Consider the following 21850-nt stretch of genomic DNA (forward strand, 5'->3'; position numbering starts at 1 on the left):
ATAATTCTTTGCAACGGTTCCATTTTAAAAGGGGTTCTGAAGATGAGACGCTCATTTCAAGGATTGATTTTACTTTCAAATATTTCCATTATCTATTAGAATTGAATAAATACAATATATATACATTTTGCTCACTAGCAGCACCCCTATTGAAAAGTGCTACAAGCAGATTGCCAACATCGGATTGGCATTTACCATTAGGAAAAGTGCCTTGTTGCAAATAACAACAGCTACTGTGGCAAATGGATTTCAACGTGTGAGGTCATTCACTTTGGACCTAAAAAGGATAGATCAGAGTACTTTCTAAATGTTGAAAAGCTCGAAACAGTGGAGGTCCAAAGAGACTTAGGGGTCCATGTACATAGATCAATAAAATGTCATGGATAGGTATGGAAAATAATCAAAAAGGCTAATAATCAAAAAGGCTGGCCTTTATAGCTAGAGGACTAGAATACAAGGTGGTAGAACTTATGCTACAGCTATACAAAGCCCTGGTTAGACCACACCTGAACTGTGTTCAGTTCTGGGCAGTGCACCTTTGGAAGTATATATTGGCCTTGGAGGGAGTACAGCATGGGTTTACTAGAACTGGACTCCAAGCATTAAATTATGAGGCGAGATTACACAAACTAGGGTTGTATTCCCTGGAATTTAGAAGATTTTATTTAGAAGAATTTAGAAGGTGCTTTGATCAAAGTTTTCAAGATATTAAGGGGAACTGATAGGATAGATAGAGAGAAACTATTTCTGTTGGTTGGAGAGTCTAGAACTAGGGGGCATAGCCTAAAAATTAGAGCCAGGACTTTCAGGAGTGAAGTTAGGAATCACTTCTACATGCAAATGTTGGTAGAAGTTTAGAACTCTCTTCCCCAAATTGCTCAATTGTTAATTTAAAATCTGAGATTGTTAGATTTTTGTTAACCAAAGGTATTAAGGGATATGGGGCTAAGGCGGGAATATGGAGTTAGGTCACAGATCAGACATGATCTCATTGAAAGGCGGAACAGGTTCAAGGGGCTAAATGGCCTATCTTCCTACTTGTATTTATCATGTGGAGATGCCGGTGATGGACTGGGGTTGACAATTGGAAACAATTTTACAACACCAAGTTATAGTCCAGCAATTTTATTTTAAATTCACAAGCTTTCGGAGGCTACCTCCTTCCTCAGGTGAACGATGTGAATTGTATTTAGATAGGGCCTTTGAACGTTAATGCCCTCAACTCTAATGGAAACTAATGACATTATTTTTATTTTTGAGGGGCACGTTTTAAAATCAAAGCCCATTGCTGCCAGATGTGCCCATTGGTGATGAGCCCATGAGCTGGGGCTCAGAGTGACTGGGAGTCTGCATTTCCCAGGGCACCGCGCGCGGTACGGGCGCGCCTGCGCAGTGTGTGCCCTCCGGCTCGGAATGTCATGGCGGCCTCTGTCCTCTGTCGGCTGTCGCTCGGGTCAAACGGTAGAGCCGCGGCCCGCTGCGCCTCCAGGGTAAGTACAGGTTAGGGGAGATGAGACCGCTCTGAGGAGCGGCTTCGGGGGGAGGGAGAAAAGCCCCGTGGACGGAGCGGCGAGGGCCGGGGCCGGGGTCCCGGGTCCGGGCGGTGTTTGCGCTCCGCCCATTCACTGACTGACTGACCCACCACCTTCCCCCATTCAGTGACATCGCCCCGCAGCCCCTGTCACCCGGTGACCGTCCGACCCGCAGACTCCTTGAACCCGTCGCTGAACCGCCCATTGATCGGCTTCTCTCGAATTCGCCTTCCCTAAACCCGATCGATCGATGGATCGATCGATCAAATCTGGCGGTTGTGTTGTAATTGCCGAATATCGACCGCCCAGACAGGCGGGAGGACCCGCTCCTCATGATGTCTGTGCTAAATGAAACTCTCTACAGAGATCGAGCCAACTGCAGCAGAGATTCTTTATTTCTACATTGATTTTTCACATCCAGACTTGGTGTGCGTGACTAATATGTGCAAAGGTCATCATCACTCGCCAGGATTATAGTTTTGACAAAGTGTAATACTTTTATTTTAAAACTCTACTGCTTGTAACCTAATTCGCACCAAGTCCCGTTTCCCCATCACCCCTGTGCTCACAGACCTACATTGGCTCCTGTTCTCGTAGATTTGTCTCGAATGCTCATGATCAAATCCCTTCATGTTCTCGCCCCTCCCTATCTCTAACCTCCTCCGGCCCTACAACACTCCGAGATCTCTGCGCTGCTCCAACTCTGGCATCTTGTCCATCCTTCACTTCCTTCACCCCACCATTGGCGGCCGTGCCTTCAGCTGCCTAGTCCCTAAGCTCTGGAATTACCTCCATAAACCTTTCCTGCTCTCTACTCCTCTCACCTTTAAGAGACTCCTTGAAACCTACCTCTTGGACCAAGCTTTTGGTCACCTGTCCTAATGTCTCCTTCGGCTCACTGTGAATTTTTGTCTGATTCTGCTCCTATTGAAGCGCCTTGGGATGTTTTCTACGTTATAGGTGCTTTGTAAATGCAAGCTGTTTATTTTGGGTATTGAAACAGTTCCAACACACAAAATGTTAATGTTAACTAGAAATTGGCCATTCGGTATATATTGTGATTGTTTTCTGAATGCTGAGATTTAATTAGTCACTGGATGCAGTCCAGCTGGATCCCTATGGTCATTCAAGTTGTTTCGAATTTCTTTGTCGTGCAAACCTTTGTTCTCTACTAACCTCCTTTGGAACGCTGATGCCTTCTTTCCCCACTGAATCGTATATCTGCTTAAATTTTCTAAAATGCACATGAGATCTTTTTCTTTACTTCCAGCTCTTTTGGATAATTTTTAAAAAAAAATTCTTGGGATGTGAGCGTCACTGGCAAGGCTGACATTTATTGCCCATCCCTAGTTGTCCTTGAGAAGGTGGTGGTGTGCCTTCTTCTTGAACCTCTACACCCCTGTGAAGGTGCTTCTTACAATGCTGTTAGGTAGGAGGTTCAGGGATTTTGTCCCAATGACGGTGAAGGAGTGGCGATATACGTCCAAGTCAGGATGGTGTGTAATTTGTAGGGCAGGTTGGAGGTGATGTTGTTCCCATGCACCAGCTGCCCTTGTCCTTTTCAGGTGGTTGAGGTTGCGGGTTTGGGAAGTTTCACTTGGGTCAGTTGTTTAAGTGTAAAGATGTGGTTCATACATCCACAACTTTTGCTGAAGTCAAACTAATGTTCCTGCAGTTTTCCACCCCGGTGTCCCTGCATCCTATTTAGGAGTATTCCGGTATATGCAGTAACAGTATGTTACGAAGCAATCTAATGCCTCTAGAAAGTTTACAATCTTTCCTGTCCTCTTTGTTTATTACTGCCAGTTTCCAAAACTGAGGGAATTTCTCCGTGTTTAGTGCTTAACACAACAAACTTTGTAATTTAAATATCTGAACAAATATTGCGTCTTGTATAATTAAGACAGATATTTGATTTCTTGTTTGTTTGAACAGTTATGGGAAGTTCTATTTTTTTTATTAGTAGTTAGATTATGTCCAGATGAGAATTAACAGGCAGATAAAATATTGTGTTGCCAATTTTCTCCTACAATAAACAAGATAGCATGTAATATCTGAGACAAAAACATGTGATTCCTCAACTGTCCTATTTAATACTACACTGAAAACAATTTGTTTATACATTTTATGGTAGTGACGATATCAGGTTTTTAAGTACAATTACTTATTTTTTAAGTATATTTCTAATCTTGAGACTGTTTTGCAGCCAGTCTGGTACGTCAGTGGGTTGGGAAGTGGAGAAATTCATCAATCAGGTCCCACTCAAGGCTGAAAATGGTTACCAAGTGATTTTCTTTAGGACATATAGCTTGAGGGACAGGACAAGAGCATATGAGTTCAAGCCTAGATGGGAAAAGGTGAATCCACAGTTAAGATACAGCTTCTACGTGTACAGGCTCATGAATATGTGGAGTAGCCTACAGAGGGAGGTAGTGGAAATGGAGACTGTTAAAATTTCAAGATGGTGATGGAGATGTGCTTTTGGCAGATAGGGCTATTAAAGGGGAGAGAGAAAGTTGTGTTGGAAGCCCTTGCCCTTTTGGATGTGGCCCAATGAAAAGAAATGGGGTTATATTGGATAAACCCTGAAACCGGGTGCAGGGGTCGGCGTGCGCAATTAACCCGTGCCTGGCCATTGAGATGCAGGCAGCACGTAACATTCGTGCTGCCTGGTAATTTCTATGATTGCTGCGTGCAGCCAGCCCTACATGTGCTATTGAGTGGCTGCTCACCAGCAGGGGGCCCAGACATCATAGTAATTAATATTAGTAAAAAAAAAGTGCTGGAGAAATTAATGGGACTAAAATCTGACAAGCCGCTTAGACCTGACCTGACCTCCCTAGACCCGATGGGCTACAACCTAGGGTTCTAAAAGAGGTGGCTGCAGAGATAGTGTATGCATTGGTTACGATCTTCCAAAATTCTCTAGATTCTAGAACAGTCCGAGGGGTTGGAAGGTAGCAAATGTAACACCGCTATTCAAGAAGGAGGGAGAGAGAAAACAGGGAGCTGCAGGCCAGTTAGCCTGACATCGGGGGGTGGGGGGGGCAACTGTCAAGTGGCATCTCCTACCAACTGCACCACTAGCCAAGACCACTGCTCCACGCACTACACCCCGCATCACCCACCTGCCAATAATCTCTTTCAATCAGTACTTAACTCTTCCAATCAGATGCTTCCTCACACATTACCACTGTTGCAAGCTGCACACCCACAACTCACAGGTCACACGCGCTGGCAGCTGTTCAACCATGAATCATCACCCTAACATATTGCAGGAAACTCACCAACACACGCCTGCTTTCTTGCAGGAGAAGGTGACGTACAACAGGTGGCAGCAAGTGGCAGTGGCTTCTTGGAACATGAACCTGCTGTCCTCTCTCAGGATGACAGCATTCCTGTCCCACCCCTGCCACTCCGCCAGTGCCCTTGCTGTTGCCTGTCAGCTAGCCAGGCCGCTCCCTGTAGAATATTGAAACTTTATTATAGGAACATAGGAAGATAGGAAAAGGAGTAGGCCATTTAGCCCCTTAAGCCTGTTCTGCCATTCAATGAGATCATGGTTGGTCTGTGACCTAACTGTATATACCTGCCATAGCCCCATATCCCTTAACACCTTTGGTTAACAACAGTCTATCAATCTCAGATTTAAAATTAATAATTGAGCTAGCATCAACTGCCATTTGCAGAAGAGTGTTCCAAACTTCTCCCACCCTTTGCGTGCAGAAGCGTTTCCTAACTTCACGCCTGCAAGTCCTGGCTCTTAATTTTTATGCTATATCCTCTAGTCCTAGTATTCAAGTATAGGAGACCTCCAAAAACAGGTAGAAATGCATCAGCAGCTAGAAGCAATAATCCAGCAACTAATCTTTTACTCCTGCATGGTCCTTTTAAATAACGCTGGTGGGGGGTCCTGTTCAAGACCTGTCCAGCTGTGCGAGGCTAAGCTGGAGCATGAAATTCCAAAATTGCATCTGTCCCTTTAAATCAGCATTGCACACTGATCTACCGCATATTCTCCCTACTTTATGCCGGTATTTGTTAGGTGTGCGTGCGCAGAAACCTTTACAAGGTGGCGTTCTGCGCACGTCATGCTGGAAGCGTGCTTGCACACATTCCAGACGCCATTTTCATAGTTTAGGATTTAGCCCCATGGTCTTTTCCAGTTCAATATTCCTAAAGAGGTTGGCAAATATTGGGAGGTGGGGGAAGCATTAATTAAGTACATCTAGTGCTGCAGCATGGGTAACCGTGCACTCTTGGGGCTTGATTGTTTTAGAAAGTTGGGGAGGCATTTTCTAGAGTTTTTCTTGGAATTGGTGTGTTTTTTTTCTCTCTTTGCCTCCCCTACATGTTATCCTTACCAGTGACTGGGGGAACTGAAGCCGAAGCATTGAAGGGCACTTCTTTGTGCTCTGTGTTCATATATTAGATATAGATGCTTTCCAAATCTGCAGTTATTTTTTGTTTATACAGTTAAACCTCTATTACAAACCCAAGGAACTAGCAACATAGTTCTTATTGGAGGTTTGGTCATTGTTATTTAAGCTTCCTTTTTTACTATGGACCAACGAATAGCCTGTAATGAGTGTTGTTTAAGATGTGATCTAAGTGTTCTGGCGTGCTATAAATGTTTAATTCTCCATTGGAAGTATTTTTGAGAGGCTGTGTAAATGGCAGTGACAGTCAGATTGGAAATTTGATTGACCGTACAATTGGTTTTACACCTGTACTGTTGTGACAAAGCTGTAGCGCATGCTTGTCTTTTTTGGAAATGGTAGTTGAAAGAACTGGCTAATCTTTTAAGTATCTTTATAATATTTCACAATGCAGCAATATTGGGCATCCTGAGTTCTGTAATTTGCTTGTAAGGAATCAGATGTCATATTAAGAAAAAATAAATAACTGTCTAATATTTTACACAATAAATCTGTGGTTGATAATGCTGTTCGAAGGTGGCAATACAACAAAATTCCAACAGAAAGCACTTTCTGAAAGAAGGATTGTATAGTCCTCAAGTTATTTACAGATAATTCTTGAATATGTGTACATTTTTTATATCTTGATTTCAGTCAAAACAAAAATGTGTTTGACTTCAATTTTTAATATTTTTTTGTAAGGTGAGGTATGCCAGTCTGAGGAATGGAACACTTTCCATTTCAGTGTCAGTATCAAGTGGCCCCATGTCAAGGATTGCTCAGTTGGATGCAAGACAACATTCCCAACCTCATGAGCAGCCTCTCCTACACGGCATGACTTTTTTCCCATTTCCCACAGCAGCCATCTTGTGACCATTCTTGAGTGAAATTACTAATTTAGTGTCTATTTTGTGCTTTGGACATGTGACAACTGAAGATTGGATTGAGACTACCCAATCTCATTTCATATAGTACCCTTACAGCCAACAGGAGACTGAGGAGTCTCACATGTCATTCTAGGCAGGATTTGAACCTCAGAGGAGAAAAGCCAATCTAATTTAATGTACCAGCCAGTCCCCTACATTTTAAATAAAAAAAGTTAAAGTAGATTTGGGAGTTGTTGGAAGCAGTCATTGTAGTGTCATGGAAGAACGCTACTTCATAAACTTTTGTTTAGTACTCAGTTCTGTAGTGTTGAGTACACAAAAATGGAATATGATGCTACACACTTAAATATAGACTTATGCTGTCCTTGCATTTTCTTGAGACCTTTGAAGGTTTGTGCCAGTACATGGTTTGACAGCCTTTTGTGTTGTTGGCTTGAGTTGTCATACTGTAAACTTATTTTCACACTGAGCCACCTGTCTTGACACTCTCATGTGTTGTAACTATTATGATTACATATTTGCCATCTTGTACAGTCCTCTTATGCAAACCCTTTTCTGTTAAATGTGAACAATATGCTTTAAAGCTACAGCTTGCTTACATTGAGAGTGAGAGGATCATTTGCAGAGTAATTATAATGACTTAATTTATATTTACTATACATAATTAACATTGTCTTTGTTATTGGTTTACTTTTAACAAAGTAGCTGTTAGTTCCAAGTACCAAGTTACGGCATGGTCAGGCTTTTAAGTATTTTTGTTTCACTTTTGAAGTAAATTATACAAAATGTTTAGGCAGCTGATATTAGATTGGGGGAAAACAAAAAGTTGTATTTTCTTAAGTTAATAAACAATATTTTGCCAGCCATATCATCCTACTCCCCTTACTTCCACTATAAGGAGTATAATCACTAGTTGGTCATAAGACAACTGGTGACTGTTGATCTGAGCCCTTGTTAGGTGGGCAGAAGGTACAAGAAGCTCCTTAAGAGCAGCATGGTGAGCAGTACAACCCACCACAATGTGTGTGAATACATTACCACCATCCTTCTGACTACAACTTAAATGTACACCATACCCCATTGAATAGTGGTTTCCACAGGTGGAGACGTGGAGCTTCTGCAGCAACTACATGCCTCTCTGCAATTGAATCACCGAAAGCACTGAATCCTGGATATAGGAGCACATGGTCTCAAACCCAGCTAGACCCTTCAAACAGCTGTCATACGAAACTTCAGAGCTTCCTTAGGTGCAGCAAGCAATTAGGAAGGCAAATGGTATGTTGGCCTTTATTACAAGAGGATTTGAGTACAGGAGTAAAGATGTCTTACTGCAATTATATAGGGCCTTGGTGAGACAGCGCCTGGAGTATTATGCACAATTTTGGTCTCCTTACGCAAGAAAGGATATACTTGCCATAGAGGGAGTGCAGCAAAGGTTCACCAGACTGATTCCTGGGATGGCGGGATTGTTGTATGAGGAGAGATTGAGTAGACCAGGCCTGTATTCTCTAGAGTTTAGAAGAATGAGAGGGGATCTCATTGAAACATACAAAATTCTTACAGGGTTCGACAGGGTAGAAGCAAAGAGGATGTTTCCCCAGTTGGGGAGTCTAGAACCAGGGGTCACAGTCTTAGAATAAGGGGTAGGCCATTTAGGCCTGAGAGGAGGAGAAATTTCTTCATTTTTGGTGAATCTTTGGAATTCTTTACCCCAGAGGGCTGTGGAGGCTCAGTCATTGAGTACGTTCAAAACAGAGATCGATAGATTTCTAGATATTAAAGGCATCAAGGGATAGGGTGACAGTGCAGGAAAATGGCGTTGAGGTAGAAGTTCAGCCATGATCTTGATGAATGGCGGAGCAGGCTCGATGGGCTGGATGGCCTACTCCTGCTCCTATTTCTTATGTTCTTTTTAAGCTGTATGGACAACTGACTTCTCCATAGGGGAAGAATATACACAGAACGATTTGTGATATCAAAATCCTGGAACTCCCTTCCTAACAGCACTGTGGGAGAACTGTCACCACACGGACTGCAGCGGTTCAAGAAGGCGGCTCACCACCACCTTCTCGAGGGCAATTAGGGATGGGCAATAAATGCCGGCCTCGCCAGTGACGCCCACATCCCATGAACGAATTTTTAAAAAAATTCTAGAACTCCGTGTCCAGTTCCATGAGTCAGGTTTCATTGTCACCAACTGCTTAATGCAGGTCCTCATGAGGATCTTTGGCAAAGAGACATGCCCATGTAAAGCTGATTCCCCCACCAGCTTACTCCTCGACCGGTCACTATACTCTGCACTCCTTGGTGCTAGGCTGAAGGGGAAAACTGGGCACATGCCTTCTATGCATAAGCTTAATCTTCACTGGGACCTTGTTGTCATTGAAGAAGAATGGGAAAAACTAAAGTACCTTTCTCCCGCTTCTCGATCCTAACGAACTGTGTTCAACTTAAAGTTAGCATCCACCAGAGCCCCCAAGTACTGATGTAAATCAGCTATTGGGACAGCACCCTTTTTATTTTCCAATCAATACTTTGGGAGGTCCACTTGATTTGTATAAAGCCATAATATTACAATTGGGAAAACCCACCACCTCTGGTTGGCTCATTGTTCAAGATGTTAAGTAGAAAACACTGGCCTTCCAGGAGAGTCTGCCAGGAGCACCACCTCATCTCTGAGAGGGAACACTGTAATTCTTTCAGATATAACTGGAACAGACACTACCAGACCATCCCTTATGGTGCCATCATCAATGAAGATATCACTTAGGATTGGTGCCGGTGAGCAACCTTGCCTCACCTTTTCATTGAATCTTCCATACATGGGTCTTGGAACTGGAGTCGACATCCTGAATAAAATCTAAGTTTCGGTCATAGCTGTAGCTTCTTTGTGAGGGCTGTGTGAAGCATGAGGTCGAAAGCCTTGGAGATCAACGAAAGCAATAATCTATCAGATGGAGGGACAGAGCCCAGTCCAAGACTTGGCTGGAGTAAGGGCAAACTGTTACAGAGGTACTCCAGCTGAAGTGTTGTCAAGTGATCTGGCTGTCTTGTGAAGTGTGGTGCAGAGTCTGAAGAGGGCGAGAGTGTTTTAAAAAAATTCAAAACTGAATAAATATTTTAAGTTATATATTAATAGGTACTCAAAATTTAGAGTCTGTTGAATATCGGGTATGGTACCATATTGGTTATGTTACTGGACGAGTAATCCAGAGGCCTGGACTAATAATCCGGAGTCATGAGTTCAAATCCTGCCACGGCAGCTGGGGAATTTAAATTCAATTAATTAAATAAAATCTGGAATTAAAAAACTAGTATCAGTAATGGTAGCCATGAAACTACCGGATTGTCGTAAAAACCCATCTGGTTCACTAATGTCCTTTAGGGAAGATAACCTGCCGTCCTTACCCGGTCTGGCCTATACGTGACTCCAAACCCACAGCAATGTGGTTGATTCTGAATCACCCTCTGAAATGGCCTAGCAAGCCACTCAGTTGTACAATCTCGCTTAAAAAAAGTAATGATAAGAATAAAACCGGACGGACCACCTGGCATCGGACCACTAGGCACTGGACACGACAAAGGCAAACCAAGACTCTGCAAAGTCCTCCTCACTAACATCTTGGGACTTGTGCCAAAATTGGGAGAGCTGTCCCACAGACTAGTCAAGCAACAGCCTGACATAGCCATACTCACAGAATCATATCTTTCAGCCAACGTCCCAGACTCTTACATCACCATCCCTGGGTATGTCCTGTCCCACCGGTGGTATATAGTCAGGATGGAGTAGCCCTGGGAGTCCTCAACATTGACTCCGGACCCCATGAAATCTCATGGCATCAGGTCAAACATGGGCAAGGAAACCTCCTGCTGATTACCACCTACCGCCCTCAGCTGATGAATCAGTCCTCCTCCATGTTGAACACCACGTGGAGGAAGCACTGAGGGTAGCAAGGGCACAGAATGTACTCTGGGTGGGGGACTTCAATGACCATCACCAAGAGTGGCTCGGTAGCACCATTACTGACAGAGCTGGCCGAGTCCTGAAGGACATAGCTGCCTGAATGGGCCTGCGTCAGGTGGTGAGCGAACCAACATGAGGGAAAAACCTACTTGACCTCGTCCTCACCAATCTACCTGTCGCAGATGCATCTGTCCATGACTGTATTGGTAGGAGTGACCACTGCACAGTCCTCATGGAGACAAAGTCCCATCTTCGCACTGAGGATACCATCCAACGTGTTGTGTGGCACTACCACCGTGCTAAATGGGATAGATTCAGAACATATCTAGCAGCTCAAAACTGGGCATCCATGAGGTGCTGTGGGCCATCAGCAGCAGCAGAATTGTATTCCAGCACAATCTGTAACCTTATGGCCCGGCATATTCCTCACTCTACCATTACCAACAAGCCAGGGTATCAACCCTGGTTCAATGAGGAGTGGAGAAGAGCATGCCAGGAGCAGCACCAAGTGTATCTAAAAATGAGGTGCCAACCTGGTGAAGCTACAACTCAGGACTACATGCATGCTGAACAATGGAAGCAACATGCGATAGACAGAGCTAAGCGATTCCACAACAACAGATCAGATCAAAGCTCTGCAGTCCTGCCACATCCAGTTGTGAATGGTGGTGGACAATTAAACAACTAACGGGAGGAGGAGGCTCTGTAAACATCCCCATCCTCAATGATGGCGGAGTCCAGCATGTGAATGCAGAAGCGTTTGCAACCATCTTCAGCCAGAAGTGCCAAGTGATGGCCTCCTCCCAGTATCCCCACCATCACAGAAGCCAGTCTTCAGCCAATTTGATTCACTCCACGTGATATCAAGAAACGGCTGAGTGCACTGGATACAGCAAAGGCTGTGGACCCCAACAACATCCCGGCTGTAGTGCTGAAGACTTGTGCTCCAGAACTAGCCGCGCCTCTAACCAAACTGTTCCAGTACAGCTACAACACTGGCAACTACCCGACAATGTGGAAAATTGCCCAGGTATGTCCTGTCCACAAAAAGCAAGACAAATCCAATCCGACCAATTACCGCCCCATCAGTCTACTCTCAATCATCAGCAAAGTGATGGAAGGTGTCGTCGACAGCGCTATCAAGCGGCACTTACTCACCAATAACCTGCTCACTGATACTCAGTTTGGATACTGCCAGCACCACTCGGCTCCAGACCTCATTACAGCCTTGGTCCAAACATGGACAAAAGAGCTGAATTCCAGAGGTGAGGTGAGAGTGACTGCCCTTGACATCAAGGCAGCATTTGACCGAGTGTGGCACCAAGGAGCCCTAGTAAAATTGAAGTCCAGTGGCTGGAGTCATACTTGGCACAAAGGAAGATGGTAGTGATTGTTGGAGGCCAATCATCTCAACCCCAGGACATTGCTGCAGGAGTTCCTCGGGGCAGTGTCCTAGACCCAATCATCTTCAGCTGCTTCATCAATGACCTTCCCTCCATCATATGGTCAGAAATGGGAATGTTCGCTGATGATTGCACAGTTCCACTCACAACCCCTCAGATAATGAAGCTGTCCGAGCCCGCATGCAGCAAGACCTGGACAACATCCAGGCCTGGGCTGATAACTGGCAAGTAACATTTGCACCAGACAAGTGCCAGGCAATGACCATCTCCAACAAGAGATAGTCTAACCACCTCCCCTTGACATTCAACAGCATTACCATTGCCGAATCCCCCACCATCAACATCCTGGGGGTCACCATTGACCAGAAACTTAACTGGACCAGCCATATAAATACTGTGGCTGCAAGAGCAAGTCAGAGGCTGGGTATTCTGCGGCGAGTGACTCACCTGACTCCCCAAAGCCTTTCCACCATCTACAAGGCACAAGTCAGGAGTGTGATGGAATACTCTCCACTTGCCTGGATGAGTGCAGCTCCAACAACACTCAAGAAGCTCAACACCACCCAGGGCAAAGCAGCCCACTTGATTGGCACCCCACCCACCACCCTAAACATTCACTCCCTTCACCACCGGCGCACTGTGGCTGCAGTGTGTACCATCCACAGGATGCACCGCGGCAACTCCGAAACCCATGACCTCTACCACCTAGAAGGACAAGGGCAGCAGGCACAAGGGAACAACACCACCTGCACATTCCCCTCCAAGCCACACACCATCCTGACTTGGAAATATATCGCCATTCCTTCATCGTCGCTGGGTCAAAATCCTGGAACTCCCTTCCTAACAGCACTGTGGGAGAACCTTCACCACATGGACTGCAGCGGTTCAAGAAGGCGGCTCACCACCATCTTCTCGAGGGCAATTAGGAATGGGCAATAAATGCTGGCCTCACCAGCGATGCCCACATCCCATGAATGAATTTTTTTTTAAAATCACATTTTGTAGCTTAAGTTAATATATAAGTTTGTGCCCTGAAGCGCTCCCCTCAAAAACAGTAAAGTATCTTTTGAAAGTTTAACTGTCTTGTTCCACCTCTGTGCACCTATTTGCGTTACAATTATTTGTTCCATTTAAAATAGTCTGGGTCTGATCGGTAGCTACAGCATTGTATTGTTTGCATTATATTGCATAGTTCTACTGTACCATATTAAAAAATGCTAAATCAGCTTTATTTTCTGCTTCTAGATTTTTGGCGCATCCTTAAATCTAGTTGGGAATGAAATCCAGCAGCAACAACAAAGAAATCTCTCCCTTCATGAGTATCTGAGTATGGATTTACTGAAGGAGGCAGGTATAAGTATTCCAAAAGGACAAGTTGCCAGTTCAGCTGATGAAGCCTTCAAAGCTGCCAAAGCATTAGGTATGCTTCGCCCTGCATATTGAGGATGCTTAATGTGAAAATTTAATTGTGTTGCTCATTTTGACTTGGCATTTTTAGAGAAAATACTTTTGATTCAGGCCATTATAATGAGAAGTGGAATCTTTTTAATAATCCTTGTGACTCAGTTTGACTTTAGTGTTCTAGCACTTGGAAAAACTGATCTAAATAGCCACACACTATTTGGAACTGTTAATGTTCTGTTTTCCTGTTCTTCAGCCAGAGAAACTTCATGAAAATTTCAGCTTTATCTTTTTTCTAAATAATGGGCTAACACCTGTTGAAAATGGAAATGTGAAATGCCACCCTCTGTCATTGCCACAAATGCAGCAGTTTTCTGCACTGCCAATCTTTGACCACTGGGTAGCGTGAGTGAGAACTGTACAACGTATACCGTAAAATGTGTGGGCGGTCTGCTGTGGCAGAAAATTAATAAATAAACATGAGAACATAAGAAATGTCAGGAATGAGAAAAGGCCATTTGGTCCATCAAAGCTCTTCCCTCTAATCTGTCCAACATGATTTTGTCCCTTATTTTGCCTGGCAAATTATCCCAAGCATTTGTCACTAAATGTGGCAGATGTGTATATGTGGCAGAAAATGTACATATTTTTCCTTCATGCTAATGTACTTCAGGATAACCCCACTCCAATTATAATTGTGGAGAATGAAAGTATTCTGGGAGGAGTGGGGTTGTGCCCTAACTGAATAAAGCTCTGGTGTTGTAAACCAGAGAAGGGATACAATTGGGCTGCTGTTGTGCCCCTCCAGGTGGCTGGTTTAGTGTAGTACTGGTGGAGACAGGGAAATAGTCACTCAGCTAGAGTTAGTACATTGTGAGGGAAGACAGAGTGAAACACAGATGTTGTTTACTCTTAAAGTTATAAAATAAAAAAATCTCATCCCTTTTACAGTTCATATTTAAATGCAAAAAGCATTTACACTTAGACACACTTTTGACTGGGAGTGGGAAGTAGTGCATGTTCTACGTGAAGATTTAGTGTTTTGTTTGTAATGCTATGAACATTTAGGTTTTGTTGCTTTAATTAATGTGTGCATTGAATATCAGCAGTTCCTTCCTGTGAAAACTGCAAATCATTGACCTTGAATGTGGTGTTCCTCTGTCAGTTGATGTGTGTGCTGAAGTTACAGGTTGGCTGGTTATTAATTTCAAGTATGAACTTTGTAAATATAATAAATGGTTAGTGGGATATTTCCTGGGAGAGGAATGGTTTAATTTGATTTCAGTTCTTTGTTGATGAGATTATGTAACTGAAGAAAATGCTTTGTTAAATTAACTTGTATAGGACATCCTTGGCTGTAAATTATATCCAGAAAAGAAAAAGCATACATGACATGAGACTCAATTAACCTAGCGATGTTAATCATCTTTATTTTCAGCATAAAATATAGGTTAAAAGAATCCTTCCGATGAAGGACTGTCTTTCAGATGCGACGTTAAACCGAGGTCCCATCTGCCCTCTCAGGTGGACATAAAAGATCCCATTGAAGGAGAGCAGTGGGGGGCAGGGGTCTCCAGTGTCCTGGCCAATGTTTATTCCTCAACAGACATCACTCAAAAGTTTGTCTGGACATTTATCTCATTGCTGTTTGTGGGATGTCGTGTGCAAATTGGTGCCGTGTTTCCTACATTACAATAGACAATACACTTCAAAAGTACTTAATTGGCTGTAAAGTGCTTTGTGACGTCCTGGGGCCGTAATAGGTGCTGTGTAAATGCAAGTTAGTTTGTTCTTTTTCTTTCTACATTGGTGTCATACTTTAACATGCATCTAATTTAAAAAGTCACTTAAAATTAAATGCTTTGATGTCATGGTGAGCCTCTTTTCCAACAGCCATATAGTGTATCAGCCACCAATGTCAGCATGGATTTCACATGTTTACACATGTGGTATATCAAAAGTAAACTATTCCTAATTGTGGATTTAACATGTTCTCCCCCTGAAAAAAAATCACATGTTTGTGCTCACAGGACTGACTAAATTTTTGTTCCAATAGGGTCGAAAGATGTGGTTGTAAAAGCTCAGGTTCTTGCTGGCGGCCGAGGCAAAGGAGAATTTGAAGGTGGTCTGAAGGGAGGAGTGAAAATCGTTTACTCGTAAGTTTGGTAATCCATCATCCACATTTGCTTTTCAGAGATCAAATTTCTACCTTCTGATGCATCTTCTGGGTATATTGCTAACACCTCCGCCCCCCCCCCCCCCCCCCAGTTGGCTATCTAGATGTTACATTACTCTTTCTGTGGACAGTACTTCGCTACCATTTTACAAGTTAAAGCAACTTGCATCAGAACCTGTTGACTCCTTTTCTGAACCACTAAGAGCTTCATCACAGAACTTGCACCAGACTGAGGCCTATAGTATATCGGCCATCTGGGAATATGGCTATTATAGTATGATACTGAAACTAAAGAGATGAACTGTAGCCTCAACATAACGCCAAGCACTTATCTAAGAAAATGCAATGAATAGTAATTACTCCTGAGGAAATGTTATGAAGACTCTGCTGATCCCGAAGAAAGCAGTGAACTGTGTGGTTACAACTGACTCTCAGATGTACTTGAAAGCATGGGCTAGATTAGTCTGCACACTCAGGAGCTCTGATGTTGAGCTGATTAATATTTTAAATACCTTTTTAATGTTAATGGAAGGAAGCAATATAAACAAAGATGATTGTATGTGCTATACTAAGATTGTATATTGTGTGAAGATCAAAATGGGTTCTCAGTCTACTGAGGTGAATTCTGGGGAAAATGTTTTTTTTGGCACAACATAAATTTGGTTTGTTGGCACTGTGACTGCTAGGAGATGCAATTAATATTACACGTCATCAAATTGCAAAACAGGCAAGTAATTGTGCATTCAGAATTTTTTGCCCCATAAAATCAGATCATTTCAGAATCGACCCAGTAAGACAAGTTTCATGGTTTAAAGAGCCAAGCAGCTGCTTGCCAATATTCTAGACTGGATACATAAAGTGAGAACATAAGAACATGAGAAATAGGAGCAGCAGTAGGCCATAGGGCTATCTCGAGCCTGCTCATTCACTCAGATCATGGCTGATCTTCAACCTCATCTCCACTTTCCTGCCCAATCCCCATGTCCTTTGATTCCCATAGAGTCTAAAAATCTATCTATCTCAGACTTGAATATACTCAACAACTCAGCATCCACAGCCCTCTGGGGTAAAGAATTCTAAAGATTCACAACCCTCTGAGTGAAGAAATTCCTCCTCATCTCAGTCTTAAATGGCCAACCCCTTATCCTGCAACTATGCCCTCTAGTTCTAGACTCTCCAGCCAGGGGAAACAACCTCTCAGCATCTACCCTGTCAAGCGCCCTCAGAATCTTATATGTACATGAGGATATTTGTAATGTTGTACAAACATCTCAAAAAGGCCTAGTAGATCATAGAAATGATCTTAACAGTAAAGTGGTCCATCTTAGTAACCACATTGAAGCCTAAGGGCCATGTATATCTGTTCTTGTAAATCCAAGATTGGTAACCAGGGTTGAGTGCTCTACACTGGAAGATGCATAAGCAGTCAAATAGCATGTGAAAGAAGTCCAAAAAGATGATGACTTGAACCAAATTGTAAGCTGAATAGAAACATCCACTTTGCTGTCAAGCTGTGAGAATGCTTTATTGCTTCCAGATAACTTAAAAGCTTTCTGGCCCTCTGCTCTGGAGGAGACCATGCTCCTCTAAAGCAGCCTAGATATCTGCCTGATTCTCATCCACAGGGGACTTTCCATAATTTGGTCTTGTGCTTTGGCACCAGATTTTTCTTTCCCCTGGCTAGCACCCCATTACCAAAACGAATCTTGTGGTATGGGGTGGTCTTCATGGTACGATGAACTTAGTCCTTACACCAGACCATCAACTTTATTATGACCATCAGAATTTGGAAACAAAACATCTCAATGGTAAGATAAAGCAACTGTTGTTTGATAGAAGTATAAAATCAAAAACATCCTGGACACTGATACAGGTTTTACTATCAGCTTTTCTGAGAAATGCTTGAGAAATATCAACACGGAGTTTTTTTTAATTCATTCATGGGATGTGGGCGTCACTGGAAAGGCCAGAATTTATTGCCTTTTATTGCCCGTTGAAAAGAAATTTTTAACTTTGGCACCTAGTATTAAATAGTCTATATGTAATGTGCTGAAAGTGACATTGTAGGAACACAACCAGTGATGGACTATCGCTCTTTCATCTGCATAATGGGGTTTTTCCTGTAACCCTGTAGTGTATACACGTTGAACTTGACATTGCTACAGGTAAAATGGTACCACACTAAGATTCGCCTTAACTAGCACAACTTATATAAGACTCCAACTCACGGGATTCCTTCCCCACCTTTTAAAGGGGACAGGGTTTTATGAGGCTCAAGCACAAGAGGAGTGCTTAAGGCCCATAATCAATGTAGTATAATCTATATGGTGAACGGATCAGTTTAGGTTCTTGAGCAATTGGAATGAAAGACGACTAATAGAACTCTGCCCTGGTAAATAAAACACTTTATTTGCAAGATGAAGACAGTGTGGTTAAAAATGTGATGCCTATAGTATTGCAACAAAATTTACTAAAACTGTTTCAAACTTGATCTACCAAAGATCATTCAGAAGTTACATCAAATGTATATTTGGAGAAGTTTAACCCAAGATAGTCCTGTGAGTCGGACTGAAAATGTAACTCGATTACCAAATCTTAGTGGACTACACAGTTTCTCAGAATATATTAGAACCCTAGTTTCAAATTGCAATAACCTGATGAGGCTTTTCCAGGAGAGTTAGTAGGCAATCATTTACTAAATGGATAAAAGGATTGTACATAGCAATCCCAAAGTATATTACTAAAATGTAGGAAGAGATTTTCTGCTGTTTGTATCTCAAAGATTTTAATGACCCAGATTCTCCTGAGGACTTGAATCATGCATCTACATTGTAGGGACCCTTGATTGGAGCAAAGTAAAGAGGAAATTATGGAGTAAGTGACTTGCGCCATTAATTATGCCCCTCTATATTTTCCTGGGGCTTTTGTGCCGCTCCGCCATAACCTTTGCCGAAAACAGTTAGACAGGAATCATCATAACACCGGCACTGATTGAAATCAATGGGAATTGCCATTTTCCTGCATTTAAGCCAGTTTTCATACCCCTGCCATTTAGACTTCAAAATAATGGCACTGGTGGCGTGACGGTGGAGTGATTTGACTTTATAATGCATTCATTGTATCAGACTCTTACTTTTAAATGATGCTGAAAATAATTCTGAGCTCCTAAAGAATTCGTTTCCTTTCAGAGTACAAATAACAACACTTGAGCTTGACGTTGTTAGGACTGATGTATGTAGTTTAAAAATATATGTTGACCATCAATTACTTTGCCTTGTAACTGTCAGAATTTGGGTGCATTTGAATTTTGAGAAAACTGGCAAAGATATTGCAACCAGTTCACTTTTGGCCTCCAATCGAGCATTAAGGACAGCCTGCTGATTTGCCAATTTTTATTTCCCCTCAAGTCATTAAAACCAATGAATCAGATGCACTGATTCCACACAAGGTTCTCCAATCCTAACTTCGTGTTAGGTGAGTGAGACTCTGGCAGAGCAAAGTCTTGCAGTTTGGGTGGTTGTAGTGTCGAGGCGTGACATCGGGGTATGCATTTGTTAATGTTGCAGAAGTCATACTGCTTCATGTAAGTTAAATCATTTTATAAGCCTTACAAAGTGGTATAATCTAAAACGTGGGTAGTAGTCACTATCTCTAAGGGATGAAAGGAAGAAGGGAAAAACACTAAGCACAAGTGATTTAAAAAAAATATAAGATATGTTTTAAAAACATCTGAAAAATCAGCTACAAGTATGTGTAATTCATTGAAAAGATGGTATTCAAATTTGCTAGTTTACAGATAAGTTTTTTACAAAATGTGAATGCAAGCGGTGATTGCCCTCAGGCAATTACCATAGCCTGAATTTATTCTTAATATCAGACACCTAAATTCATGGTATCTGGCTAACTTAAATCGTTGAACCTTCTTAACCAATGATGCACCATTCCTTGCAGACTACGTCACTGAAGGCAGGACCCTTCCTAACACTATCTAAGATGATGCAATGTGTATCACAAACTTCTAGTTCCTTCTCTGACCCAGCAAGACCTTCATCGCAGAGCAAATCTGAGGCGTATGACATAGCAAGCAGCTAGGAATCTGCCTACAGGAGCAAACTAGCCTAATCCCTAGATGCGTAGGAAGAGTACCAGAATTGCAGACATTTACTTTGTGACAAGGTATCTAGCAACATTTAGCTGTTTTAAGTGTAGGTGCTTAGTTTAATTATGTGGATTAATTAAAAGCCCCACAATTGCAGTGTGGGGCTTTTAATAACTTAATAAAGACTTCAAAGCGTATTTCTTCATGGAGTTAATGTAAACAGTGCATTAGATAGTATGGATATGTGCAGTTATAGTATTGACAATAGCTACAGAAAATATACTATTTAAATGTGTAGTTTATTAAAAGGGGAACATCAATGGAAGGATACCCATTTTCATGTGAGGCCTGTGTCTCAACAGTTTCACTTACAGATTTATAGTTACACCAGTTTAACCTACATAGAGCCTAATGTCTTTTTTCAAAAATGTTTTTTGTGTGCTTATCAAGGTGAGGAATGATGCTGCTTGGGAATGGAGTATTTTAAATGCCGGGTATCGGGTGTCAGTATAAATCACTTCCCGATCAGGTGTTGTGCAGTTCGTTGCAGGGTATAGCTCCCTCTGACCTCAGCACCACTATCCGAAGTATGCTCCTTTCTACATCATTATGACATTCTTTCTGCTTCCCACACCACCGGCGTGATTACCAAATTTGATATCAGTCAGTGTTGCTATGGCATTATTTTCTTTGAGAAATGATACTGAAATTCTGTTGAAGTTTGGTGTGATTTATTAAAATGCCCATTCACTAACAATTGTAAAATAAGCCAGCTTGTTAATTTACATTTGGCCATGTCTCTCTAAAGTTTCAATCAGTCCACCTATCGGAATATTGGAGTATTGCACATGCAAGATTACAGTATCTAGTTCTCATAATGGGGTGTTTCAGTGTCACAGTATCGAGTCATGCTGTCTTAGGACTAGATCTTGGACAGTAACCACAAACTCCTGATTGTAAAGGACATGGGATCTACTTATGGGAGGGACTGGTGACACAACCCAAGAGAATAGAGCAGACCTGGAATTTATAACACCTGTTTTTACCAAATGTTCATAAATGTGCACTTTTCAGCAGGGATCACTGGGATAATGATCCAAAGCGAGAATTCTGGCTAATTTTCCCTTCTGTGGTCAGGTGCCCTGAAGTCAATGGTAGTACCCCAGAAATCAGCACAAACTGAGCATTAACCTTGAGATTTCCCATGTTTGTGTGGCTTAGTACCACGGTGACATTACATTAATGTGCTAAAAAGGAAGTGTGATTCAGCTTCGGTTTTACCCCGATAATTTTTCTTGCTCTATTTTCTCTGAGAAGTTTATTTGCTCCATTATTCAGGGTCTTCCATCAACCAGTTATGATGTCACTTTAATCTTGCGGGTTTTGACATCGAAGGTGACAATTTATTTATGATTTTATTCGGATAAAAACAATTCAATCTCCAAACTGTTGTACAAGGCTTTATGTTTGCCTAAACTTCACCAAACAGATGGCTGAACTCTGCGATTAGGTCAACTGATCAGGGATTTTGTAAAGTTCTTGATTAAAGCATCAGATTTTCAGCTGTATTTTTTAACTCCTTAAAATGCCACTAGGTGGCAGAAAAGACTGAACATGTGGCCCATGCCTTAAAAGTCGATCTCAGCTGAATGTGGACTTGATTCTTACACTATTATTCTGAAAACTAGTGGACTTTGCATGCAGTAACTTTTTTAGTCCAGCTGATCTAACAGTCCCTGTTAATGTTATAAGTTGACAGAGGAAATGCTTTTTACCCAGATTTAGTGTGACGTTATGAAAACCTGCCATTTGAAACTCCTAATCTCTTGTGTTCAACCAGCCATTGTTGGGTGTCTGATAGTTTAGATTTGCTTCTCAAAGTAGTTAATGTGAGCTCAGTAGGGCATTTAGCAAAAGTCATGTAGCAATTAATAATTCCAATGATGCGTAAGTTGACCTGGAAAGAGTTC

At 42.3% G+C, this 21850-nt stretch overlaps 1 protein-coding gene across 1 annotated transcript in view; it reads left to right on the forward strand.

Annotated features, from left to right (window-relative positions):
• The first annotated feature begins 1380 nt into the window (after positions 1 to 1380).
• Positions 1381 to 21850, forward strand: part of LOC137332880 (succinate--CoA ligase [ADP-forming] subunit beta, mitochondrial-like) — a 79418-nt gene continuing 58948 nt past the window's right edge. Inside the window, exons 1-3 of the mRNA XM_067996861.1 lie at positions 1381 to 1490; positions 13450 to 13624; positions 15662 to 15761. Of these exons, the coding sequence (XP_067852962.1) occupies positions 1419 to 1490; positions 13450 to 13624; positions 15662 to 15761 (347 nt within the window). The 5' untranslated portion in view covers positions 1381 to 1418. The remainder of the gene's footprint in view (positions 1491 to 13449; positions 13625 to 15661; positions 15762 to 21850) is intronic.

The sequence above is a fragment of the Heptranchias perlo genome, chromosome 15, assembly GCF_035084215.1.
Source record: "Heptranchias perlo isolate sHepPer1 chromosome 15, sHepPer1.hap1, whole genome shotgun sequence".
NCBI classification, from domain to species: Eukaryota; Metazoa; Chordata; class Chondrichthyes; order Hexanchiformes; family Hexanchidae; genus Heptranchias; species Heptranchias perlo.